We start from the raw sequence: 27655 nt of genomic DNA on the forward strand, positions 1-27655 counted from the left end.
AGAGTGATGCAGTTGAAAGAGACCCAGGGTTCAAGGCTGGGGTTCTGAGTATAATCTGAACTTTGCTATTGAGTGTGTGACTTTGGATATTTTATCTCTCTAGGTCTTAGTTTCCTCATCTGTAAAATGAGGGAGTTGGAATAGATGGTTTAGGAGATACCATTGAATTCCAAATCTACGAGTCTCCAATGTTATGTCACATTTCTTTTTTTGGGTGTTAATGATCTGTAAAATGGGAGGTTCAGAGTAGATGAATCCTCAGGGCCTTTTCAGTTCTGAACCTGTGGCACTAGCCTGTCAACTCCTTAAAGGCAGAGGTAACATCTTATAGAATCTTGAGAGATGGGAGGGCACATTTGGTCATCTAACCCCATTTCTCACCCTATGGAAGAGTTTCCTCTACAGCAGATGTGTCAAATTCAAAACTGGCAAACTCTTGACCTAGATTAAAATGTAACTGGGCAATTTTTAATAAAATGATTAAAAGGACAATACGACATAGATAATGTTAATTTGTGGTCTTCTAAATCAATATACGGACAACAGGGATGCAGATTCTATTTGAGTTTAACACTTTTCTGCAAACCACAAGTCATCCGCTGTTGGTCTGTATACTTCTAATGATAGGGAGTGGGTTTCACCATCTCCCAAAGTGGCACATTCCATTCTTGAATAGCTTTAATAAAAAGGTTTTCCATATTTTGAGCGTAAGTTGGCTTCCCAGTAACCTCTTCTTATTCCTCTTTTGCCCACCCCACAGGATCTATAACATATCACAAGAGAGGAAGACATAATCCTTACTGAATGATAAAACACTTCTCTTGGCTTTGCTTTCTTTATCTACAGTCATAAGACCTCTAAAGACGCTTCCTGCCTTTAGAATCTATGAGTATGAATAATCCAACTTAAAGCTGAAATGCACACATCCAATATGAGGAATAATAATAATAACAAAGTCATAATAATGTAGATTCTGGGCAGCTGGTGGGTGCATGGATAGAGCAGTGGGCCTGGAGTTAGGAAGACATGAGTTCAAATCTGGCCACTTATTAGCTGTGTGACCCCTGGACAAGTCACTTAAGCCTTGTTTACCTCAGTTTCCTTTTCTGTAAAATAAACTGGAGGAGGAAATGACAAACCATTCTAGTACTTTTGCTAAAAAAAAAAAACAAAATGGGGTCATGACGAGTTGGATATTGTTGAACAACAACAACAACTGTAGATTCTTGAGTAATCATACTATGAATCATTGTGTAACATGATGCTAGCCATTGTGGAACTCCTTTGTTGCTGGCATTTACGTAGTACTCAAGATTTGTCAAGTGCGGTCCCTATAGCATCACTTAATCCTCAAAACAGTTCTGAGGTGGGTTATAACATAATAACTCCCTTGTACAGAAAAGGAAACTGATCCTGGGGCCAACTAGATAGCCAGACCTAACATGGGAGATCCTGGGTTCAAATCTGGCCACTTCCTAGCTGTGTGGCCCTGGGCAAGTCACTTAACCCCCCTTGCCTAGCCTTTACTGCTCTTCTGTGTTGGGTCCAATATACAGTATTGATTCTAAGACAGAAGATAAGGATTAAAAAAAAAAAAAAGAGGAAACATGCTGAGAGAGGGTAAAAGAGTTATTAAGGGTCTGAGGCAGGATTTGAAATCAAGTATTCCTCAAGCCAAGCCCAAAGCTTTCTTTATTTTATCACCCAGCTGCCTAATTTTGTAGTGCAAATTCTTCTACACCTATATAAGAGTGACTGATTCTAGAGCACTTTATTTTATTGTATTTATTTATTTTTAGAAGGGCAAAGACAAGGCAAATGGGGTTAAGTGACTTGCCCAGGATCACATAGCTTGGAAGTTTCGAGGTCAGATTCAAACCCAGGATCTCCTGAAGGTGCTCTGTCCACTGAGCCACCTAGCTGTTCCTTTAGAGTGCTTGAGAGATTTTTTTCTGGTGCTTTTAGGAGCTGGTTTGGGGAAAGAACAGCCTTAGAGTACTGGCTTGGGGGTTTTTAGACAATGAGGGCTTTCCCCAGATGCCAAGGGGGTGGTGGTGGTAAGGAAGAACCTCACATGAGAATTCCAGAGAGATTCGTACTAATGAGCTTAGGAAGGAAGGCCCTGTGGCATAGGCATGGAGGAGAGCCAAATCCAGGGAGATATTTCCATGGTCATGAGGGAAAGGCTCCAGCTGGGTGGAAAACATGCCTTTGGAAAGGGCCACAATGATGCTAGGGCGGAGGGGAATTAGTGGAAAGATCCCAAGTTGGGGGAATGCTGGGATTTCCTGAGATTATGAATACCCCTTGGGGTGGGGGTCTGAGTTCCAGTGAGACTGCTCTCTAGCGTGGGTCTCTAGAGCTGTGATGATGAACCTACGGTACATGTGCCAGAGGGGGCACTCAGAGCTTTCTCTGTGGGCATATGCCTCATTGTCCCAGTACAGAGTTCGCTACTAGAAAGTCAGAGAGATGGGTGGTGGGGTGGGCTGCTCCCCTCCCCCTCTCCACATACATCCGAGGACATCGCCCACCCCTCTAATAGGTTCTCCATCACTGCTCTAGGCAAAAGGCTAAACCTGTTTCCCCATTTGTACAGTCAATCAACTCTACTATATTGTGGGGTCAAAACAAACAAATAAATAAACAAAAATTAGATGGGGAAATACTTTAAAATGTTAGAATGTGAGTCTCTTGAGGGCAGCTGCTCTGGGTTTTTTTTTTTTTTTTTTTTTTTTTTTTTTTTTTTGCCTTTCACTACTATTACTTGTTCTATTTTTTAAAAAAACCCTTACCTTTTGTCTTAGAATTAATACTGTGTATCAGTTCCAAGGCAAAAGAGTGTAAGGGCTAGGCAGTAGGGGTTAAGTGACTTGCCTGGGGTCACCCAGATAGAATGTGTTTGAGGTCAGATTTATAAATAACTTTTCACCATAACATCATTGTTCCCATTTTATAGGGGAAGAAACTGTGGCTCAGAGCAATTAAGAGAATTTCCCAAAGTCACACAGTGGGTAAATGGCAAAGCCAAGACTAGAAGTCTGGATTTTTGGTTCTGCCTATTCCCTGCTGCACCATACTGCCTCAAGAATCATGGTTTTAGAGCTGGGAGAGACCTCAGACATAGTCCAGCTCCATCATTTTACAAAGGAGAAAATTAAATCCCGGGGATGTGACTTGCCCAGTTCACATCAGTCCTAAGTAGCTGAGACGAGATTTGAAATCAGGTCTTGGGATTCCAAACTGAGCCCAGTTTTGTGTGTGGTGATATCTCTCCCCACACTGTAGTCACCCACTGATGTTCCTTAACAGATCCAGGGCAGGGAGCTGGCCTTGGTTTTGTCTTGTTTGGCTGCTCTGTGACTTCACTGGCGTAGAGAAGGATGATGAGGAAACTCCCTCTACCAGTGGAGAAGGGCAGCTGCTCTGAAAGGTTCAGAGGACACCTTCCATCTACTCTGTGTACATCATGTATGTGCATATGACACACCACACACATATTTGCACACATATGTTATATCTGTACAAGTGTCTACATGTACTGTACATGTATATTGCTCTATAGGTATGTATGAAGTTGTCATCCAGTCATTTCAGTGGTGCCATCTCTTTGTGACTTCATTTTGGGTTTTCTTGGCAAAGATCCTAGACTGATTTGCCATTTCCTTCTCCAACTCATTTTACAGATGAGGAAACTGAGGCAGACAGACATGAAGTGAGTTGCTGAGGGTCACAAACACACACACACACACACACACACACACACACAGGGATCCAGATTTGAACTCAGGTCTTCCTGCCACTAGTGCTTTATCTACTGTGCCTCTATTATTTCTATTAAAAGTTATTATATATAATAGTTTTTATATGCAGTATGTATAGAAACTACATAGTGTTATATATATACACACCCATATATAATAATAGTTATTATTATATAATAATTATAGATAATCTTAATTATTTCTATTGCATAATATATAATTACATACTTTCTATTATTATATTAGTTACTATTTACAATAATATTTACTATATAGTGTGTAAACAACCTACATATATTGTTATATAGATGTGAGGTATACTCTGGATAAAAGGAGGGATAAAGGTGGATGAGGTGATAGGGAGGAGAAATGAAGGGGATAGCTGAGTTTAGGGAAGGGATGAATGAGGTGGTATATTGGATGGTAAGGAGTAGATGTGAGTATTCAGGAGGTCTGTTCAAACAGGCTAGTCACAGGAGGCTAGAGACAGAGGACACTGGGGAAGATAGGCTGAACCCTCCAAGGCAGGAAAGGTATCTCTATATACACAAAGGAGTTGGGCCAGTCAGAAATGTTTAAATCTGGCTAGAGGGCTTCTCTTGTTAGTTTCTAAAGTCCCTTGAGGGAGGAGTCGAGAGGGCTCCTTACTGCCAGTCAAACTGATGCCTGCAGGAAGTCTTGGGTAAGGACTTCCTACCAAGATGGATGCCCAAAGTTCCTTCAAGAAATAAAAAGAAAAGAAATCCTTCCCTCTTTAGCCCTTGCCTTAATTTTCGATACAATGATTCACCAGAGGCTTTGAGTAAGTAACAAAGGGGATTTATTAATATCAGGGTTAATCAGAAGGAGAGAGGGGTTTAGGGTTTTGTAACAACCACTAGAGAGAAAGCTGAAGGTGGGGGAAGGGCCACAGGAGAGGGTTAGACTGAGAGAACCTGCCCTCCCAGTTAGGAAGATTTGACTGCTTTAAAGTAAGGCAATTACTAGATCAATAAAATAAGGGATAGCTTGATTTAAAGATGTCCTACTTGCCTACAGAAAACTAAATCCACAAATGTCTAATCACTAAAACCACCCTTCCTCCCAGAGCCCAAAAGGAAATTCAGGGAATATAAACAGGAATGTAATATGGAGAGGTCAGGGAGAGGTCCAGAGAAATCAGCTAGGTTCAAATTGCCCAGAGACAAAGGCACAGGCCAAGCCCAAGCCCAAAGCCAAAAGCAGAGCTTCAGTTGGAACTTCAGCTCTCTTCAAGCCTCAGACTCCAACTGACTTTTTGTGAAGATTCTAAGACTTAACTGCCAGGGCTGTTTACAGTTGACTTTTGCAAGAGCAAAAGCTTCTGTTGCATCCTTGCATTACAATGTATACCTTCATATAGTAGTTTTCATTATTATAATAGTTATATATAATCATAATTATTTCTATTATATCATATACAATTACATAATTTCTAACATCATGTTATTTATAATAATACTTGACATGTAGTGTGTATACAACTTATATTACACGTACATATCTACATGTGTAAATAGAAATTGCATGCATGTAATATCAGAACTCCACCATACATTTAACACTACAACACAAACACATGCACATATGTGTGTATACACACATATGTGTATGTGCCTGTATAGATATACATGGGTACGTGTATATGTTTGTTTTTTAGTCATTTGTTGTGCCCAGTTTTTCTTGTATACATGCACACACACATGTGTTTGTGTCTACATATTTATTATTTAATATTTATCTATGTATAGTTTTATTTACTTACAAGTTGTCTCTCCCTCTAGGGCTGGGGTTGCTTTTTTGCCTTTCCTTCTAGATACTTAACCAGCATTTTTTGACTGACTGACTAATAGGGTTTGGGAGAGTTACCTGGAGGCACTGAGAAATTAAGTGCCTGACCAGGGTTATACAGTGCATTATAGGATAGAAACAGGACTTGAAACTAGTTCTTCCTGCCCCCCCTCCCCCTGCCCCCTTGCCCCCATCTCCTATGCCATGTTGCCTCTCTGTCCAGGTTAGCACCTGAGCTTTGGTCTGGTTCACTTTGGTTAAAAATACAAGTTTTATTTGTATATCTGCTCTTGAAATCTCTCATTCCTAATATCATGTTTAGCTGTAGTTACTTAAACTAGAACTCTAAACTTAAAACACAAATAAACAAATGTTTGTCTAGACTTCCACTGGTTCTACTTCTCAGATTTGCTCTCAACCTTCTGTCATCTGATTTCCCAAAGCACCATTCAAATGAAACTGCTCTTGACAAGATTGACAGTTTGTAATTGCAAATCCAATGGCCTTTTTTAAGTCCTTATCTTTTAGTCCTTAACTCTAAGGTTCTACATTGTTAGTCTCCCTTTTTTTTTTTTTTTTTCTTGATACCATATCCTCCCTTGGCTTCTGTGACTCAGCTTTTTACTGGTTCTACTTGACTGATTGCTCCACTTTGAAACAACTTTGCTGGTTTACAAGTGCTTAATAAATGATTCCTGACTTAACTTGACTGCCTCCTGTCAGGTATGAGATGTCCTGTAAAGCTTTATCTTGGACATTTTTCTCTTCTACATTATCTTCTTCTATAATTTCTTTAATTTTAATGATCATCTCCGTGCATGCGACTCTCAAATTTATATATCTAGCCCCAATTTCTCCCAAATTATAGTTAGCTTACAAAGATGTTATAATAGGATGTTGCTTGTAATTTTCTTTCCCTCCCTCCCTCCCTTCCTTCTTCTTTTCTTTCTTCCTCCTTCCCTCCCTCTTTCTTTTTCTTCTTTCATTCTCTTTCTTCCTTCCTTTGTTCCTTCGTTCCTTCATTCCTTCCTTCGTTCCTTCCTTCGTTCCTTCCTTCCTTCTCTCCTTCATTCCTTCCTTCCTTCCTTCCTTTCTTCCTTCCTTCCTTCCTTCCTTCCTTCCTTCCTTTTATGGCACCCAGTCCTGGACACAGTAAATTGGGACTGGCCTCGAGGGAAGGCACTTTGCCTTTTCACTCCCTCCTCCTGAATGCTCTGTCTCCTAACATAGCCTCAGATCACATTGGCTGGTTTGCCAGTCCTGCATACTGCTGACTTGTAGTTACCTTTCAGTCCCTGGGTCTTTTTCACAATTGCTTGTGTTTAACTATGTTGCTTCNCTCCTTCCCTCCATCCCTCCCTTCCTTCCTTCCTTCCTTCCTTCTTTCCTCCAGCTGATATTAAAACAAGACCTCATAATAGAAGAATGAAAGCAGTGTTCTCCGAGCTCTTGCAGCCTTAGTCTAGGGAGAGGTCATCCAAGAAGACTGATGGACTTCAGTGGGGAAGCTGATTTAATATCTGCTATTGCTAATCAAGACTGACTCAAGAATTTTGTTTTTACCTGGAAAGACTTATATAAACGGATACAAAGTGAAGTGAGCACCACCACAAAAACATTGTATACTTTAACAGCAATATTGTTTGATGAACAACTGTGAATTTCTGCTATTCTCAGAAATAGTGGTCCAAGACAATCCCAAAGGATTCATGATAAAAAACGAATCTGAAAAGTGGTCTGCCTCCAGAGAAAGAACTGATAAGAGTCTGAAAGCAGACCAAACATACCATATTTCACTTTCTTCATTTTTTTGTTTTTCATTTTTATTTTAGTTTTCTTCCACAAAATATATGGGTAAATATTTGACATGATTGTACACGTAAAATCCATATCAGATGGCTTACCATCCCCAGGAGGAGGAGAGGAAAGAGAGAAGGGAGGACGGAAAGAATTTGAAATTCAAAATAAAAAAAAGCTATTAAAATATTAGTTTTAAAGCTGGAACGGATGTTGGAAGTCATCTAGGTGAACCTCATCCACTTAGAGATAAGAAAATTAAAGTTCAGAGAGAAATGACTATTATTACTTAAACCCAAATAGGGAAAATAGATAACAGTAGCCCAGAGTCTCAAAGGTATCTAAGCCAAATCATTTAACAACTCATATTTTTATAAGGTTTTAAGGCTTTTAAAGTTCTTCTACAAACCTTACAAAGTCCTAAATGAGTATTATTCCACCCATTTTACAGGTGACAAATCACGGGATCATAGAATTTGGAGCTGGAAAGGACTTCTAATTCGACACCCTTTTTTTTAGTTGATAAGGAAAATAAACCATTGAGATGATAAGTGACAGACTTGGGACTCCAGTGCAAGCCTTCTGCTAATTATTCTTTGTTATTTCTGCTACTACCCTGACCCACTTATCTTCATGACAGCCAAGAACTGCTTGTTAAACAGGGCACAGAGGGAACACAGATACCAACTGATATAGTGAACATAGCCCTTGAAGAAGGCTCATTGGGGACCTGTTGGAGCCACCCCCTTTCTGGAGAAGACCAATGAGCCTTAAGAGGAGAATGTCTATCTCTGGGTCATGAGGATCATACATCTTTGCTACATCCCCACAAACTTCTGGATCATACCTCAGGGACAGTCTGGGCTGGATGTATCCGAAGATTGACTGTTGCCTGGGCTGTTGCGGGGACGACATTTACCTGAGGAGAAAAAAAAAATGATATGTTTTGCTTCCATATACTAATGTTTGAACGAACCCTAGACTTCAACAGACCCAGGCAGGCTCCCTTTAGCCAAGCTTACTAAAGGATTGTTGAGAAGCCAGAGAGTCTAGCAAATGGAAATGTTCTTCTATCAGTCAATTTCTTGGGAAAATTAAGCCACAGAAAGCAGAAGATGTTATATATGGGGGTCAAGTGACTTGCCCAGGGTCACACAGCTGGGAAGTGTCTGAGGCCAGATTTGAACCTAGGACCTCCCGTCTCTAGGCCTGGCTCTCAATCCACTGAGCCACCCAGCTGCCCCCTGTTATATATTTTTTTGTTTTGTTTTTTTTTAAACCCTCACCTTCCATATTAGAATTGACACTAAGTATTGGTTCCTAGCCAGAAAAGTGGTAAGGGATAGGCAACTGGGGTTAAGTGACTTGACCACAGTCACATAGCTAAGAAATGTCTGTGGCCAAATTTGAATCCTGTATCTTCTGTCTTCACTCTATACACTGAACTACCTACCTGCCCCAGGATGTTACATTTAATGCTGCAGGTCTATTTTTTCTCCTTGTCTTGGCTCTTGGGCTGTCTAGATGTTGGGAAAGGGGACACATGCTCATTTTTCAGGGCTGGAGACAGAGCACAGTGTGAAGTCTATGAAGCAGGGAAGGCTCAGCTTCCACATCCATCTAATGAGGATGGTAGACAGATTTCCTCTAATGTCCCTTTCCAGCTCTGTGATTCTGATTCCTACCTCCTAGTTCTATTTCCAGATCTTTGGATCTCAAGTGGAATTACTGAGAAAGTCTTTTTCCAGTCATAGAGTTTCTTCTATTTTGATTCACCATAGATTGAAAGTATAGGTCGCTTAGGCCAACCCTCTCATTTTACATAAAAAAGAAACTGAGACTTAAAGATGGGAAGTGACTTATCCAAGGCCACAGACTAATTTAGTGTCAGAGACAGAACACATAGCTCTTGACCCTTAGTGGATGGCTATTTCATAAAATCACCTGCTGAAATTGGAATAAACTTCAGAGGCTATCTAATTTAACCTTATTGTTTTCTAAACCCTTGTGTCTTAGTAACAACTCTAAGAAAGAAGGGCAAGGGCAAGGCAAATAGAATTAAGGAACTCATCCAGGGTCATACAACTAGAACATGTCTGAGGCCAGTCTTGAACCCAGGATCACCCAATTCAAGGCTTGGCACTTAATCTACGATTCTACCTAGCTGCTTGTAGACATTGACCCAACTACTCAGTGATAGAGTCAACAATGGACTTCAAGTCTCATGTCCCTGAGTCTTGGGCTCTTTCCACTTTGCCTCATGGAGATGTTGGGTATTTCAGAGATATTTCATCGCAAGAAAACCTTGAATAAGATACTAACATGTTTCCTAGAAGGGGGCAATACAGTGACCCAGTGACCCACTGGCATGGTGACGTGACTTGGTTTATTATATCAGCCAATGTCACGTTAGAATGATAACCCTGGGGGGACTGGACATAGGATATGTAAGTCTGGATGGGGAAAGGAAGGTTGGAAAGGTCTGGAGCTTTACTGAAGCCTGGGGGTGGGGAGGGAATAGGGTGATGTACGGGATGATTTCATAGCTGCCGACGAATCTCACATTAACAGAGCTACCTCCTTAGATGAATTCTGCTTGGCACAAGAGAAATGAACCAGGGCCTGCGGTAGAAGGGTGCAAGTTACAAGGAAGTTGTGTTCAGTTTAATATAAAGAAGTTCCCAACATTCTGAGTAGTCCAAAGATTAAACGGGGGGGTGAGCTCCTTGTCATTGGAGATATTTAAGCAGAAGTTGGATGCCCACTAAGCAAGATATGCTATGGAAGTGGGGGAGAGAGCTAGATGGCCTTTGAGATCACTTCTAATTTCAAGAGTCAATGATGATTCAGCTACTGGATAATGATAACAATGATAGTAATAATAATAATAATAATTTTTTCAGTCATTTTCTAGTTGTGTCTGATTCTTCATGACCCCAATTTGAAGTTTTCCTGGCAAAGACTGGAGTAGTTTGCTTTTCCCTTTTCCAGTTCATTTTATAAATGAAGAAATTGTGACTTGCCCAGGGTCACACAGCTAGTAAGTATTTAAGGGCTGTATTTGAACTCATAAAGATGAGTCTTCCTGGCTGGGGACCCTATCTACTGTGCCACGGAGCTGTCTAATAATAATAACAACAACAACAACAACAACAACAACAACAACAACAACAACAACAACAATGATGATGAGCTTTTATAGAATGCTTTGAAGATTTACAAAGTATTTTATGTCTGTTATCTCATTTGACCCTCAGAATAACTATGAATTAGGTGCTATTATTATCCCTCTTTTAGAGATGAGGAAATAGAGATAGGCAGAGATCAAGTGATCTGCCCAGGGTCACACAGCTAGTAAGTGACTAAGGCCATATTGGAACTTGGGTCCTTCTAATTCTAGACTACTACCCACTGTGCCACCTAGTGGCCCCAGAAAATGACAATGAGCCCAGTTTTGAGTTCCAAGTCAGCCATATGAAATTTGGGGAAAATTATTTAACCAAGTTGAGCCACAGTTTCCTTATCTATAAAGTAAGAATATTGGACTAGATCACCTCTATGACCCCTTGCAGCTCTTGGATGGAGTGTTTCTAATTCTGAATATGTAAGGAAAAGGGAGGTGGACAAGATGACCTCTAAAGTGCCTCTTCTCCCCTGGGGATGGCTCTGTTTACATCACAGGGGGTTGCTGATGGTCTTTCTTGAGGATTGCTTGATTTAGATCTGAAGAAACTGCTTTCTCTATAGCAGGCCAAGGATATCAAAATGGCCTGTTCTTTGGAAATGCAGGTGCTGTTTCTATTCTGGCCACTGAGTAGCACTCTTGGCTCACTGACTACCTGGAGCTCTCTCCAAAGGCAGCCATCAGCTCTTTCCAGCTTTTGTGATTACCCAGAGGAGCAGGCCTAAAGTCCTTTCCCCGACTGGACATCACTTGATCCCTGGGATCTCTGAATGAGGTTCTCTCCACTATAGCAGGAAGCTACCATTTCCATGTTTAAAATCTGCCCATTCCCTTCTAAGACTGGGAAGCCAATCTTGGAATTGAGGGTGGTGGTGGGGGGGGGGGGATAAATTTGGTGCCTGGCATTCATTAACTTGCAAGGCCAGATCAGAATGGAGGTGGGATGGGGTGAGGCGGGGAGGGGAGAGGATGTGGAAGAGAAATTCCCAGAATTTAGAGATGACTTTCCCAAGGTCATATAGCATGTTTGTGTCAAAACAAAGATCAAAACCAGGCCTTCTAACTCCCAGCTTGGTGAGTACTTATTCCTCAATATCCCTGCACTGTACCCCCTAGGCAGGATTCTGAGAATGGCCCCCAAACCTTCTGTATCTACATGGCAACAGTACTGGATTGGTCATTAGAAAGCGGGATTCTAAACCTCAATCTGTCATTGAACTGGCTGAATTACTTTGGGCAAGTCATTGAAATCAGCCCAGACTTCAATTCCTTCATCCCACTGATTGTTCCACATAATAAATACTTGCCCAATGGAAGTGCCTATTTCACTCAGTTGGTACAGGACCACAGCATGTGTAGTGTGTAAATGTTGCAGCCATGTTTTTCATGGGTGCAAGCTAACAGTAGCCCAGTTAGAACACAGAACCTGGCATGAGACAGGGGCTGGTGCCAGGCTTGACAGTTGAAGTGTGGGTATGTAAGAAGGGTCCCACACCCCTGACTGGGTCACTTCTCCTTTTACTTCTTTGGGGCTTGGACTCCGGGAGGAGGGAGGAGGAACGTGGGTTTAGATTTCTTAGGCAGGTAGGCTTATCTATCATTGCTGGCCCAATATCAACAACTCATTGGCAAACCCAACAATCTCTTAGGGAACAAGAATATATTCCTACCAACTAAACATCACCATCTGGCCCCAGGCTTGTCAGATTTACACACTACATGTGAGAGGTAGGCTCATAGGCAGGATCATCGAATGAGAACAAGAAGGAACCTTAGGGGTGGATGTCGGGGGGTTTGGAGGGTCTATAAGCAAAGGTGTTTTTGTTTCGGAGAAAAGTCGCAGGCAACAGTTGATTCTGCTTTGTAAACAAATTGGGGTTGTACAGTGCACTTTTCCAAAGGAGATGCAGAAAACTATAAACAGGTTCTCTCTGCCCTGGGTCAGAAACTCACATCTAAGCCACATAAGTTTATACAGACACAGTGAGTAGTTGAGAGCCAGGATGGATCACATTCCAGGACACAGGGAGAGTTAATATTTCCAAAGACACTGGATGTACACACCAAAGAGGACACGGACATGTTGGCTCGATTCTATATTTGTCTGGAGTGTGCCAGACAAGGGAGAAGGACCTATGTGTAACACAGGAGAGACTTTCTCTAGTCACCCAGATGGTGAACGGATTCAAGGATGAGGAAATTCCCAAGGGGTGTTACCTTAATCCCTGCATTGAACATGGTGAGTGCCACAGTGGTTCGGATCATTGCATTGGTGATGGGACTTTTCTCAAGTACTCTGAAACAAGAGGGATCAAGGTCAGACATAAGGAAGAACTAACCAATGGGGAAGAAGTAGAAGAGGTGTTGAAACGGATGAGTAAGAGAAACGGGGGGAATAACTCCTCACTCTACTAGGTAGCTCTTAAATTTTTTTTTTAAAAAACCCTTTACCTTCTGTCTTAAAATCAATATTAAGTATTGATTCCAAGGTAAAAAAGCAGTAAGGGCTAGTGTAAAAAGGTAGAGGAAACTCCTCTCCTTTGCTTTTCTGCATCTTCACATTGCTTGCATGTTTCTGCACATACCTTTCTTAGCTAGGCAGTGGGGGGGGGGGTCAAGTGATTTGCCCAGGGTCACACAGACAGGAAGTTGCAGGCTGGATTTGGACCCAGAACCTTCTGAGTCTGGCTTTTTATCCCCTGAGCCTATTAGTTGCACCCCCTGAACTAGGGAGATTTAAAAAGACCCAGGAGATACTAAACACATGGGCTAGAGGCAATGCCCTTTGGAAAGGAGGGACCAGCTGGCCAATTTGGGGTCTTTTGTACAGGAACTGCTCAGTTAAATGAGAGTGGGAGGCTGGGGTAAAGGGACAAGAACTCTTTACCTTTTCATGATAGGTCCAAATATCCATAGGTTGGTCAGGATGACATTCAAAGGGAAGCTAAACTAAGAGGGGAAAGAGTCAGGTTAGCAGAATTTCCAGAGCCTGGTGGCAATGGGGCTGGCACGTGAGAGTCAGTGTGTCTGAGGTCAGAATCTCTCAGTAATCTGGGTCTACACCAACAATGCATATTGGGGCCCTGTGATCAGGGACCTGCTGGGCTTTCTTGACTCTGTAAACACGGGGAAATAATAAGTGAGGCTGTGATTACCCATCTGGGCTTGTCTGTCTGGTTAAAGGGCACTGTTCAACCAAGCTCCCAAGGGGCAAACAGAATGCTTGGAGCGTTGAGGGTGGAGAAGGAATAACTCCCAACCGAGGGACCTGGGTCAACACTGGCATGATATTAGTGCCAGAGGTGGAGGTGGGGTGGGTAGTGGGTCCCTTGGGCCATGGATTAGCTCTAGGCAAAGAGATGGAGGAAGGGAGGACAGTGGGTTCTGCAGCCCCAGATGATATAATCATCCTTTCCTCAGTAGAGAGAGCTCCCCCTCCCCTGTTTCTTAGGCCTCTCTAGCTCATACCTGTCCGGCTAGTTGCTCCAACAAGCTCTTTTCAGGCCCGTCTCCAAACATGTTAGGCATTGGTGTCTTCTCCAGCCTGAAAAAGACATGGTTCCCTCAGACACGCTCAGAGTGGCAATGTGGGGGTGTGGAGAGGGGGCTGGCCTGGAAGTGGGCAACCTTTCTCCACTCTTGCCCCAGACACTTACCTGTGTGACCATGACAAGTCACTTAACTTCTCCTGGCCTCAGTTTTCTCATCTATAAAATGGAGACAATAATAGCACCTCCTTTACAGGAATGATTTGTAGATCAAATGAGACGCTGTCCTCAAATACTTGAATATAGCAGAAGAATAAAGGCAGGCAAAGATCTAGCATAGTGATTGGCTTCTACTACCAAAGTTTCCTTGGTTTTGATGTTAAATTTGCTTCTTTATTTACATTGGCCTTCCTCCCCTATTCTCTTCTGTTTTCTGATGATCTGCTTTGGATAACCTGATCCACCTAACCCTGTCTACCTGGCCTGCCCTGATTGAACCCAGGCAAGAGCCTGGTTGGACTGATCACTCCATTCCTGACTTCTCATTCTTCCCTATCACCTGGATCATCTTCTTCTCAGGCCTGAAATGGGGAAGAGCTGGGACTTCCAGAGTATGTCCTTGTGGAGGGTACATGGCAGGGAAGGACCACTCACCGGCTGACAGCTGCTGCGAGGATGCCAATACTTGTCTCCTTTGGTGGGGCTGATGAATGGCCAGGAGCAGAGTCTACTTGTAGCCTGAGGTTCAAGCCACCTTTCTCTGACACTGAGATCCTGGTAGGATACAATTAAATTCACTAAACACTTATTAAATGTCAACTGTGGGGCAGCTAGGTGGCTCAATGGATAGAGTGCTGGGGCTATAATTGGGAGGACTTGGGTTCAAATGTGACCTTGGATACTTCCTAACAGCTATATGACCCTCGACAAGTCACTTAACCCCCATTGCCTAGCCCTTACTGTCTTGGAACCAATATATAGTATTGATCCTAAGATGGAAGGTAAGGGTTTAAAAAAAAAGGTGGATGGGAAGTCAACAAGCAATGAAGGCAGTAGGGTGGCTTGGGTAGGGGAAGCATTCTGGACAACGGAAATGGCATCAATAAAATTCTGGAATTGGGAGGGCATAGGGTAGGTGGAGGGTACTAGGCTAGATAAAGTCTCATACACATAAGGAAGAGTGCTATGAGAGAAGGTTGAAAAGATAGGGTGGTACCTGATTGTAGAGAGCTTTGAATGCCAGGCTAAGGAAATTAAAGTTTATTCAGTAAACAACAGAGTATCATTGAAAGATTTTAGATAGAGAAATGGCCTGACTGGAATCTGCCTGGGCTCCTTCTAAGATTCTTATTAGGGTGTCAGTCATGTGTTCCCCAGAACTAAGGTTAAACAATAAGATGGAATGGGACCTTTTGGACTGTTGGATTTAGGAATGGAAAGGCAGGAGAGGGGTAAATTAAGCTGTGCTAGCATGGCCTAAAGCCACTTGACTCCAATGGCAGAAGGAGATAGATAAGACCTCTTCAAAGGTTCTAAGCGGACCAGCCCAGTTGGAAGAGCAAGAAGCTGAGGTGACTTTACTCACACTGCAAAGGGCTTCTCAACACCAGGGAAAAAACCATCCAAGATGTAGCCTCCTTCGTCTATGATGAAGGAAAGTCGAATACCTCGTGATTCTAGTAGAGCTGCAATCTTCTGTGCGCCATGTTCCCCAGACACCTGTCCAATCATAGACCCACACTTGTCTCTTCCCAATCTGGTCTCCAATGTGTGTATGTGTGTATGAAAGAAGAGGGAGGCTATACACAGTCTAGTGTGACAAATTAAAATTCTTCTGCACCTTTCTTTCTTTCTTTCTTTCTTTCTTTCTTTCTTTCTTTCTTTCTTTCTTTCTTTCTTTCTTTCTTTCTTTCTTTCTTTCTTTCTTTCTTTCTTTCTTCCTTTCTTTCTTTCTTTCTTTCTTTCTCTTCCAGGGGATGAGAGCTAGGCTTTGGAAGATCCTGCCTTATACCCATCCCCTGGGAAATATGAGTATTAGAAAGAAACATGATGTTCTTATAGCTGAAAGGCAAAGAGAATTGGCTTAAGATATGGGGCCTTGGGAACTCAGCACCTTGGGGAGCTGTTCTGACTCCTTGGGGATTCTGTTAATGGGTTAGGCCAGTGATGGGCAAACTAGGGCCCACAGGCCAGATGCAACCCTCTGAAATGTTCTATTGGGCCACTTGACATTATTCCTAATCTGATGAATACAAATGAGTAGGATACAATACAATGAAACTTCGAAAGAGTTGCCTTAGAAACAGACTGAGAGATGAGCATTTCCTTTCCTTTGGCCCCCTCTTTAAAAAGTTTGCCCATCACTGGGTTAGGCTATGAATTACCTCCTCATCATGTCCTAGGGAGATGTAGAAAGATCTTTGAGGGACATAGTTTCTTCTTAGCAGCAGTTCCATGGCTTGAAGGATTGCCTGAAGGACATAACCACAGAGGGAGAGCAGGAAGACTGTGAGCAAGAGCCAGTGGGAAAAATAACACTAGGAGAATATTCAGAATCTCAGCTCAGATTTCTCCAGAGATAAGGTTTTGGGGATCAGAAAACATTTTGACAGAACAGGCAAATTCACATCATGTTAGAGCAGTTTCTAGAGAATAAGGCTACTAGGAGAAGAGAGCTCCCAGTGGCTTTCCCCCATTCTCTGGGAAAGTAGAGGATTCTTAACATTGGGAAAATGTCTGAATGTCCCCTCCCCTCCATGCCCATTTTGGGTATAGTGAGGCTAACCATAACGGAGTTTTTGTTGTCCAGTGTGCCCCGGCCATAGATGAAACCATCACGCTCCAGCCCAGAGAAGGGTGGCACCTCCCAGCCATCTTCAGGTGCAGGTACAACATCAATGTGAGCAAGTAGCATGTAGGGCTCCAACTTGGGATTTGACCCACGGATGGTGAAGAGGTGGCTGTATTCTTCCACAACCTCATGTTGGATGAAGCTAGTGGAGAAAATGGAGGGGAAAACTGGGGGGAAAGGAGAAAGAAGGAGAGAGAGAGATACCAGGGAGAAGAAGATGAAAGAAAATGACAGAGAGAGGGGGAGGGAGAAAGAGCAAGAAAGAGACAAAGAGACAGAAACAGACAGAAAGAGTGAGGGTGAGAACGAGAGAATGAATAGCTCCTTTCTTCTTTGCCACCATACTCCATACTGTACTAGTCTTTTAAACTATAGCTGAGGCATTACCTCAAGGATAGTTTTCTGGACTAATCAAAACCATTTTCTTTTCTTTTTAAATTCAAATTTCTTCCCCCCCCCAGTTCCAAATTCTCTTCCGTTCCCTCCCACTTCTCTAACCTACAAAGAAGGCAAGAAAAATAAAACCTATTAAAATATCTATAGACATGCAAAATAAATGTCCATATTAGCCGTGTTTCCCCCCTCCCCCCAAAAAAAAGCAAGAAGAGGAAGGAAATAGAAGAGAATCTTCAATCTGTACTCTGAGTCCATTAGCCCTTCATCTGAATGATTCACTATGATTTCATTGGAATTATGGCTGATCATTGTATTGATCAGTTACTAAGTCTTTCAAAACCAATAACCTTTAAGATACTCATTAACATATAAACTGATCTCCTGGTTCTCACTTCATTTTGCATTGATTTATACAAGTCTTTCTGGGTTTCTCTGAAATCCCTCCCTTCATCATTTCTTATTTCACAGTAATATTCCATGATATTCATATTCCATTACTTGTTCAGCCATTTACCAATTGATTGGAAGCCTTCCAGCTTCTAATTCTTTGCAACCACAAAAAGAGTTGCTATGTCCTTTTCCTCTTTCTTTGATTTCCTTGGGGTACAGACCTAGTAGTGGTATAGCTGAGTCAACATGAAGTTTAAATAGCTTTTTAGGCATAGTTTCAAATTACTTTCAAGAATGGTTGGACTGGTTAACAAATTCATCAGCAGTGGAGGGTCTATTTTCCCACATTCCCTCCGTAATTTGCATTCTTTTTTATTGTCATAGCCAATCTAATGGATGTAAGGTTGTGCCTTAGAGTTGTCTGAAATGTACATTTCTTGAATTAGAAGTGATTTGGGGGGGGCAGCTGGGTAGTTCAGTGGATTGAGAGCCAGGCCTAGAGACCAGAGGTCCGAGGTTCAAATCTGACCTCAGACACTTCCCAGTTGTGTGACCCTGGGCAAGTCACTTGACCCCCATTGCCTACCCTCACCACTCTTCTTCTTTGGAGTCAATACATAGTATTGACTCCAAGACGGAAGGTAAGGGTTTAAAAAAAAAAAGAAGTGATTTAGAGCATTTTTTTCATGTGGCTATTGATAACTTTGATTTCTTACTCTGAAAGAAACCTATTTATGTCCTTTAACCATTTATCAGCTGGGAGATGGCTCTTATTGACTCAATTCCCTATATAGTTTAGAAATTAGACCTTTATCAAAAACTTGCACCATATGTGTCACTTTGAGAAAACCCCCATAATTTCTCAATATTTATAGTTAAAATAACAAAAATGTATAATTATAATGTATAACTGTATTTAATAAACCGAAATAGGTAAATTAATATAGGTAGAATTGTCATCTATAGTGCACAGAGTGTCTACACTACACTACAGCAAATGTTTCATCCTTGGCATGCGGCCCCAGACTTCTCTGTATGAGGCCACATGCAGCCGTGTGTCATCGAAAATGTCTATGCGTGTCAGTGCTGACATACGTGTCATAGGTTTGCCATCACCACTCTTGGGTTCTTTAAATAAATCTTATCATATCAGCTGCCATGTTGTTGTTGCTGTTTTAGTCAGTTTCAGTGACCCCATTTGAGGTTTTCTGGGCAGAGATCCTGGAGTAGTTTGCCATTTCCTTTCCAGCTCGCTTTACAGATGAGGAAACTGAAGCAAATAGGGTTAAGTGACTTACCTACTATTATACAACTAGTAAGTGTCTGAGGCCAGTTTTTAACTTGGGGAAAATGAGTCTTTCTGTCTCTAGACCTGGTACTCTATCTATTGTACCACTAGTTCAAATAGGGAGGTCAGAAAGAATCAGATATGACTAAAACAACTGAACAATAATAAATGCATTTCTTTAGAATATAGAAATCTTAAAGGATGCCCTTTGTAAACTGGGACATAGAGATGTCACCAATGGCTCCATGATCTCAGTGTTATGAGTACTCCTTCTAACATTGCCTATTACAATCTCTCCATCCCTATCCATTCTGTGCAACTCTTGTTCATCATCTCCTCTAATCATAACACAGGGATACACTCAATGTTATGGATCTCCCTGAATTATTGGCCTTCTAGTCTTTTTCTCTTATTTTCTTCTTTTTATTTCCTTCTCTTATTTTATTTTTCAGCTTTTATTTTCTTTCTATTGAAGAAAAAGGAAAAACAACACTCTTGTAATAAATATGCATAATCAAACAAAAGGAATTCCCACATTTGACCTTCCAGTCTTGCATAATCGCCCCCAAAGGAAGAAAACAGGCCTATTCCTTTCTCTCATTCTCCCTCCAACCTCTTCATCTAGACTAGAAGTGGAAAGGTCTAGTCCTATCAACTGATCTTATGAATGTGGGGAGTCCACCCTCAGCAAGAGGTATGCCTCCAAGAAAGTGTGGACACAACTAGCTCACTACTTTAGAAACTTGTACAGATGCCTTTGGCTTATGCCTTTAGGTTGTTCCACTTGGCTACCTGAAAAACAGATTTGGGGCAAAGAATGAGGAAAAAGTTCAAACTGCCATGTGACAATCCTTTAAAGGCCCAAAGGACCAAATTCTGAACTTTCTCACCTTCCTAACAAACCCACCATCTCAGTCTCTTTCTTTCTCCAAGGTAACAAAGCATTGAAAGAAAATGAACTCTTCTGGCCTAATCTAGAACCACTGGTCATTAATACACTGCTGGTGGAATTGTTAACTGATTCAACCTTTCTGTAGGGCAATTTGGAATTATGCCCAAAGGGCTTCAAAAGAATGTCTGCCCTTTGATCCAGCAACAACACTATTAGGTTTGTACCCCAAAGAGATAATAAGGAAAAATACTTGTACAAAAATATTCACAGCCATGCTCTTTGTGGTGGCAAAAAATGAATCATGTAACCATGGAAAAATACTTAAAAAAAAAAAAAAGAACCAATGGTCATCAATCCATCCTGGATTAGGAACCTTGGACCATTAGCTCTCAAAACAGGCAATCTCAGAAGCTGTTGCCTTATTCTCACCACCACCATCTGGAGCTGTCCATGCTCTTACCTTTCGGAAGGAATTGCCCAAACTCAGCCAGGGCTGTGGTGTTGATGTTTTCAGAGCTGAAGGACACTGTAGGCATCCGAATTACTTCTATTGGAAGTTGGAAGACCAAATACCAAAGGTTAAAAGTCATGCATAGGATTTCAAGCTGATTTTTCAGACTGAAAAGGTGATTTTTTTTGGTACAGTTCCTTCATTTCAAAGATGAAGAGACTGGGGCCAGAGAATGGAAGTGATTTGTTAATAGAACTATAAATATGGTGTCAAAAAGAGTGTCAAAGCTAGGATTCCAACCCAGAATCTTCTTACTTTAATTTAATACACTTTCCATTAGACCGTGCAGCCTCTTCTGTGTAACTACCTAGCAGAGGATATATGAAGCTACTGATTAGTCCTTCCACCCTCTTCCTCAACCTCTTGAATGATATAAAGATGTTCACAGAGGAGTAGAGTGTGCTATAATCCAAAGGCATCTAGATTTGGAGTCTGAAGACCTGGGTTCAAATCTTGCTTTGACATTTATAAACTGAAATCTTGGGCAAATCATTTCAAATCACTGGATCCCACTGTCTTTCTCTGTAAAATGAGGGGGTTGGGCTAGATGATTTTAAGGTTCCTCCTGCCTCCAGACCTCCAACTTTGTGATTTTATGAAAAAGAAGATGGGGGAGGTAATGAACCTTGGATGTTGGCCCTGAGATCAGCATAAATCTAAGTTCCCACTAGTCCTCTCAATCACAGAATTAGAAGGAACTCTCAAAACCACATAGTCTAACTTGTTGAAAAAAGAAAAGAATAATCTACTCTTTGTTTTAGGCACAGTAGATTGAGTGGGTGCTGTAATATGTCATCCTTAGGTTCCTGAAACAGATTCACCCTAGGAACAACTTTGTTTAATTTAACATTAATTGAATATGCAAATATTTTTAGCTTGGAGAGAGATATGTCTAAACTGATGCATTTTTCTCTTTCTCCCAATACCCTCCATCTACTCCAAGATGATTTGAGGCAATACTTAAAGAAATCTTGAAGAAGAAGAATCATAATATGTAAAAGAAAAAAATGTTTTGGGTTAACATTCTAGAAGAGCCGAATAACAAAAGATGGGATTCCATCCCTTCCTAGACAAATCCCGTAAAGGATTTGAAGGGACTTCACCCTTCAGATCAAAATACCTTTTTGGAATCTTTTCTGGATAATAACTAGTTAATAAATTAATCATAATTTATGAAATGCCTATCATGGTAAGTGCTGGGGATACAAAGAAAGTTAGGAGTTCAATGGGGGAAATAACATGCAAACAAATACTTGCATATAGGAATGAACTGTATACAGGATAAATCAGAAATAATAAATAGGGAGAGAAATTAGAACTAAAATGGATTAGAAAAGGCATCCTTTAGAAGGTGGAATTTTAACTTGAAGGAAGCCATTGAAGCTATGAGGTAGAGATGAGGAGGGAGATATCAACCAGTGAAAATGCCTAGAATCAGGAAATAGATTGTCTTGTTTGAGGAACACCAAGGAATCTATTTTCCTTTGAATGGAATATAGAGAATTTTGTAGTGTGAGTGTGTTTTAGGGATGGAGAAGGTAGGAACCTAAAGACAACAAACTATAGTGTCCGCTCAATCTATTTCCTTATGAAAAAAAGTCTTTCTGTCTTCATCATTCACCTTTCTAAGGAGAGCAATTCTGGAAAAAAGGTTTTAGATCAGAAATACCATTGAAAAATATTTTCAGTTTCTTACAAATAGAGATTATGCTTCTGTCACATAGAAGGGGTCCTTGGCTATCTATAACCACAAAACCATACTGAGTGGGTTCACTACAAATTTATATTACAAAATCTCAACTGGGCCCTCACTTAAGTAAGGTGATCTTTTTACGGTTCCCTAATTAACTCATCCTATTCCCTAATTAACTATTCCTCTCTCAACAGTAGCAATTCCAAAACTTTTCATTCCTCCTGAAATTTTCTGTGACTCTCTCCCCATATTCTCATCTGAGAACTTAGCCTCATCTTTCACTGAAAGTTCATTTAGTCCTTTTGAAGAAAGCTCCCTCTTCATTCTTGTTCCTCATCTCACATCTCTCAAATGCATTATTTCTAGTTCTTCCTTCATTCCTATCTCACATGAAGAGGTAGCCCTTTTCCTTACCAAGTCAAATAAATAATCCCAATGCACAAGTGATCTCATTCTACTTTATCTTCTCTACTATATAGTCCTGTTCATTCTCTCCACCCTTTCACTTATATTCAAATTCTTCTTGTCTACTGGGTGCTTCCCTACTGCCTACAAACATGTCTTTGCTGCTCCCATTCTCAAAAAATCCTCCTTTGATCTGTCCATTCCCATTGGCTATCATCCCATAAAACTTCTCTCTTCTGGCTAAACTTGAGAAAGTCTTTTGCAATAGGTGCTTCCATTCACTTTCCTCAAACTCTCTTTTTAACTCTCTATAGTCTAGCTTTGGTCTCATTGTTCAATTAAAATAGCTCTTTCCAAAATTACCAAAATTACCAATGATATAACTGCCACATCTGGCCTCTTTTCAATTTTCATCCTTCTTGACCTCTCTGCAGCCTTTGATCCTGCCAACCACCCTCTTCTCCTCAAGTACTCTCTTCTCTCTAGATTTTTGTGGCATGGCTCTGAATTGGTTCTCTTCCTACCTGTATGACTTCTCTCCAGGTTCCTTTGCTGGATCTTTAACTAGGTCATGGCCTACTAACTGTAGTGTCCCACAGGGCTGTATTCTGGGTTATTTTCTTTTCCCTTGATACTATTTCACTTGGTGATCTTATTAATTTCCATGGACTCAATTATCATCTTTATGTTGATGTGTCCCAAATCTACTTGTCCAGCTCTAACTTCTAGACTTGCATCTCCAACTGTCTTTTGGACACCAAAAAGTAGATGTCTTATAGAAATTTGAAATTCAACATATTAAAAACTGAACTCATCATCTTTCCCCCCAAACCTTCTCTTCTTCCTAATATTTTTTTCCTAAGTAGGGGACTGCCATTCTCTCAGTCACCTAAGTTCACATCTTAGGTGACATCCTCAGTTCTTCACTTTCCATATCCTGATAAGTGGTTAAGCCCTATCATTTCTACCTTCATAACATTTTTCCTATACATGCTGCCTTCTTTTCTCTAACATTGCAACCTCTAGGGCTCCTCCAGGAAGGAGATTTTGAGGCAGAGTGAGGGTATAGGTCAGTGACAGGTTACATAACTGAAGATGTGGGAAAGGATCCTGTCATTTGGTAGTATCCTCTCTTGTCACTTATAGGAACTGGCATTTTTCTGAGAGTGAGGTACAATGGAAAGGGAGAATTCATGGGACAAGCTCTACAAGGCTGCAGTAGAAACTGCTTAGAAGGAAGTGCTTAGAAAGGATACCTTTGAAGTTTTGATTCCATGAGGAATACAGAGAATAGAGAAGGATTGGTTTAGTATTGGGGCCACGAAAAGTTGACAGAAAATGAGGATGGATAATGGAGAGAAGAGAAATCCTCTCTGGAAAGAGACACCAAATATGAAAATTTAAAAATAATGGTTAGGATTACTTGAAGGGAAGGAGAGGAAGGGGGAAATCTACTTGACTGAGAGAGGAAAAAAGAAGAGATAAATTACATAAGAAGATAAAAGTAAGCAAGACAAAAGAACGAATAGGTGAAACTCCAAAGGTCAAATAGGCAAGGAAGAAGAGGATGTTAAACATCAGGAGTGAGGGGAAGAGAGCCAGTGGCAATAAGGCTACATTAAAAAAAATTAAACTAAAGTAACTGAAGTGACATAGTACTGGGTTTATAGCAGAAGAAGGAAAAAATCATAATAAAAAAATCTATGTTAGGGACAAATGGAAAGCAATATAAACCCAACTCTCATAACTTTAGATGTAAATGGATTAAATTAGTCCATTAAAATGAATGACAGTGACAGATTGGCCAGAAAATACAACCCTACAATCTGTTGCTTACAAGAAGCATTAAGAAAAACAGATAAGATTGAGGAAATGAAAAAATTTACTATGCATTAAGTGAATCCAAAGAAGTAAGAGTTGCAATTTTATTCTCTGACAAAACAAAAAAAAATGGATAAAAAACCATATTATGCTGAAAGGAACCATAGTCACCAAATCAATATCTGTAATAAATGTGTAACTGCTAAATACTTTAGCATTCAAATTCATAAAAGAAACAGTAACTGAGCTACAAGAATGCAAACAGTAACAATAGTAAAAGAAGACCTCAACGTCTTTTTTTCAGTTTTGGATTAGTCTAACTGTACAGAAAGATAAATAGAAGGGATCTATGGAACTTAGAAAATTCTCCCAAATGGAACTTCAAAAGAATATTCTCCACACCACAAAAATTGACTATGTATTAGGGCATAGAGATAAGTGAAGACTTCATAGGGTATAGAGACTACAAAGAAATATAAAAAGACAGAAATAGTAAATATATCCTTTATAGATCATAATACAATAAAATGTCTATGTGTCCCCAGTACTTAGCATAGTGTCTGGCATAGGGTAGGTGCTTAAAATGTCTGTAGACTGATTGACATTTGACAAATGAGTCATTCAGTTTCTGCTTGAGGTCCTCCTAAGGCAGGGAGTGGGGTATTATTTTGTGAGGCAGCCCATTCCACTGCTTAAATATTCTAATTGTTATTAAGTTTATCCTTATATGAAATCTGAATCTACCACTTTGCAGCTTATCCGTTGTTCCTACTTCTGCCCTCTGGGCCAAGCAGAACAAGACTAATTGCTCTTCTTTGTTACAGTCCTTCAAATAATGAAGGCAGCAACATGTAATCTCTAAATTTTATGATCCTTGAAGGGTATGGATTTTAATTTTTTACTATCTTTGCTTGTTTTGACTTTCTTCTAGATGTGCCCCAGCTTGTCCTTCCTACAATAGATTATCTAGAACTCAATACTGGAATCTAACCAGGGCAGAATACAGTGGGATACTCTGGGTTCTAGACTCTGCTTCTTTTAATGCAGCTTAGGATAACAACAGCTTTCTTCCATGTGAACACCATTGGCTCATACTGAGCTTATAAACCACTAGAACCCCTCCTCCCCACCAGGAACTGTTATTTAGCCACACTTCCCTCCTCCTATATTTTTGAAATTGATTTTTTGAACCCAACTGTAGAACTTTGAATTTATTCCTACCTTTGAGCTTAAGTCAGTGAAGATGACAAATCTGGCCACAGTAAACACCTTACTGAATTGACAGAATGGATATTAAAGCTCTCTGTAGCCATAACTGCTCTCTTTTTCCCACAGTAAAGCCTCTAAACTCCTCTTTCCTTAAGTCCTTGAACACTATTTATTCCTACTTCCCATACCCACGGAGGTTCACTGAGAAGGATCCATCTATAATAGGAGTTCCTTCACCTCCAGTCCCTTGCTCCCCTCAAGACTTTCTCAACATTAGTAGAGTGGAAAGGGTAATAGATTTTGAATCACAGGACCTGGATTCGGGTCAGTTTTGCTATTTGTGTTGCAGTGAGTAAGTCAATTCCCTTGTCTATGCTTCAATTTTCTCATCTCTGAGATGAGAGGGATTGTATTATGTGACTACTATGTCTTCCAGTTTTACAGCTTGTAATCAACTCTACCTTTATCACTTTTCAATCAGCTAATGCACTATAAGTCACAACTGAACATTTCTAATCTTCTAGGCAGCTTAGAGCAATGCGAGCTTCTGTACAACAATGAATTTGGAACTAGATCACTTGGGTTCAAGTTTCAGTTACACTGCTTACTAGAAGTCACTTCCACTTCTATAGTGCTTTATAATCCCCAAGTCAGCTGACTTTTTTATGCCACTTCATGGTTAACAAAACATTGCATTATGCTATTTGAGTCTTGCAATATCATTATGATACAGATAGGGTTATCTACATTTTACAGATGAGGACACAGATGCACAGAGAACTTAAAGACACACAACTAGCAAGTGTCAGAGGCAGGATTTGAGCCTCAAAATACAGTGCTTTTAAGACTCCTTACAATCGAATTCCAATGTGCCTTTTCAATCTTATCTCATCATACTCCTTTTCATGTAATAATCGAGACTAGATCTTGGTCTTAATCTGTTCTTGTGTCATCTGTGCGTTCTCAAAGGTTGCTCTCCATGCTTAGAATCCATTCTTTCTTTGACTCCTTTTAACTACTGAAAATGTTTTTCTTCAAATCAAATAAGAAAATATTTGTAAAGTGCTTATCAGAGTGCCTGACACAAAGTAAGTGCTTAATAAATGCTAATTCCTTTCCCCCTTCCCTTTCCATCAAGGTCCAGCTTAAATACCATCATCTGTATCATATATTCCCTAATCTTACCAACTGAAAATGAGCTTATTCTTCAAAATTTTCTCATAGAACTTTTTCTGGATCTCTCCTTTGTTTTTATGGGTTGTATCCCAGGGAAAGACATGTGTGACTACTCTCATAGGTTCTAATGAGTATAATCCTATACATCTAAACTCCCATTACTTTGGGGCTCATGAGCCCCTAGCTGTGGGCTTCCCTTTAATAATCTGCTAGGAGACACAATTATCTCAAAGCAAAGGCACTTACTAAGATGGCCTGGTAAGTACAGTAGCTATATAACATTCTTTCCTAAATATGAAATGCGGTCTTCTTCAAATATATATAACATTCATAGGAAGAGCAGACACAAACCTGGATGAAATGGTAGTGAAATACACATGTAAGAACAGTTGCAGTCAAGATATCTCAAGCCTTTGGTTCTTTAGGGCCCTAATGTTTTTTCTCTTCTTGTGGGAATCCTCTTCCTGGATGTTATGTCTTTGTTAGGCAGGTCAAAACTATGGTTCTTTGCTCAGGCCAGTTCTCATCTGCTAGGGATATTCTCCCTTGCTTCAATAGTCAACTCTCTCCTCTGCTGTCAGGGGTCATGCTCCTTGAAACTGTTTCTTCCCTGAACCACTGTCACTTTGGGTGTGTGTCTGACAGGAGAGTATGTTCCTCTGTACATTCAATATGCCTTGGACTGTCTTCTAAATGAGGTGTTTCCTGTTGGATGACTATTTCTACTGTTAATTGTCACAGGCACAGCAGTAATACCCTATAAAATAGCTACCAACATCAGTTCACCTTAATTGACTCCAAATAACCATGCTAGAAATATTTTATCTTTTAAGGACTGTCCAGGGGCATGTTTTAATAACTTGCTTGTCAGTGGCCAGGTTCTTTTCTTTTCCTTCCTTCCTTCCTTCCTTCCTTCCTTCCTTCCTTCCTTCCTTCCTTCCTTCCTTCCTTCCTTTCTTTCTTTCTTTCTTTCTTTCTTTC

The 27655-nt window shown here is 40.6% G+C and overlaps 1 protein-coding gene across 1 annotated transcript in view; it reads right to left on the reverse strand.

Moving 5' to 3' along the window:
• PM20D1 (peptidase M20 domain containing 1) overlaps positions 1 to 27655 on the reverse strand; it is a 45911-nt gene that overhangs the window by 11396 nt on the left and 6860 nt on the right. Inside the window, exons 2-10 of the mRNA XM_044676117.1 lie at positions 20320 to 20406; positions 16828 to 17060; positions 16427 to 16513; positions 15628 to 15761; positions 14697 to 14816; positions 14023 to 14098; positions 13442 to 13503; positions 12772 to 12850; positions 8218 to 8289 (exon numbers count right to left, since the gene is read on the reverse strand). Coding sequence (XP_044532052.1) covers positions 8218 to 8289; positions 12772 to 12850; positions 13442 to 13503; positions 14023 to 14098; positions 14697 to 14816; positions 15628 to 15761; positions 16427 to 16513; positions 16828 to 17060; positions 20320 to 20406 — 950 coding nt within the window. The remainder of the gene's footprint in view (positions 1 to 8217; positions 8290 to 12771; positions 12851 to 13441; positions 13504 to 14022; positions 14099 to 14696; positions 14817 to 15627; positions 15762 to 16426; positions 16514 to 16827; positions 17061 to 20319; positions 20407 to 27655) is intronic.

The sequence above is a fragment of the Gracilinanus agilis genome, chromosome 4 (assembly GCF_016433145.1).
Source record: "Gracilinanus agilis isolate LMUSP501 chromosome 4, AgileGrace, whole genome shotgun sequence".
Taxonomy (NCBI): Eukaryota; Metazoa; Chordata; class Mammalia; order Didelphimorphia; family Didelphidae; genus Gracilinanus; species Gracilinanus agilis.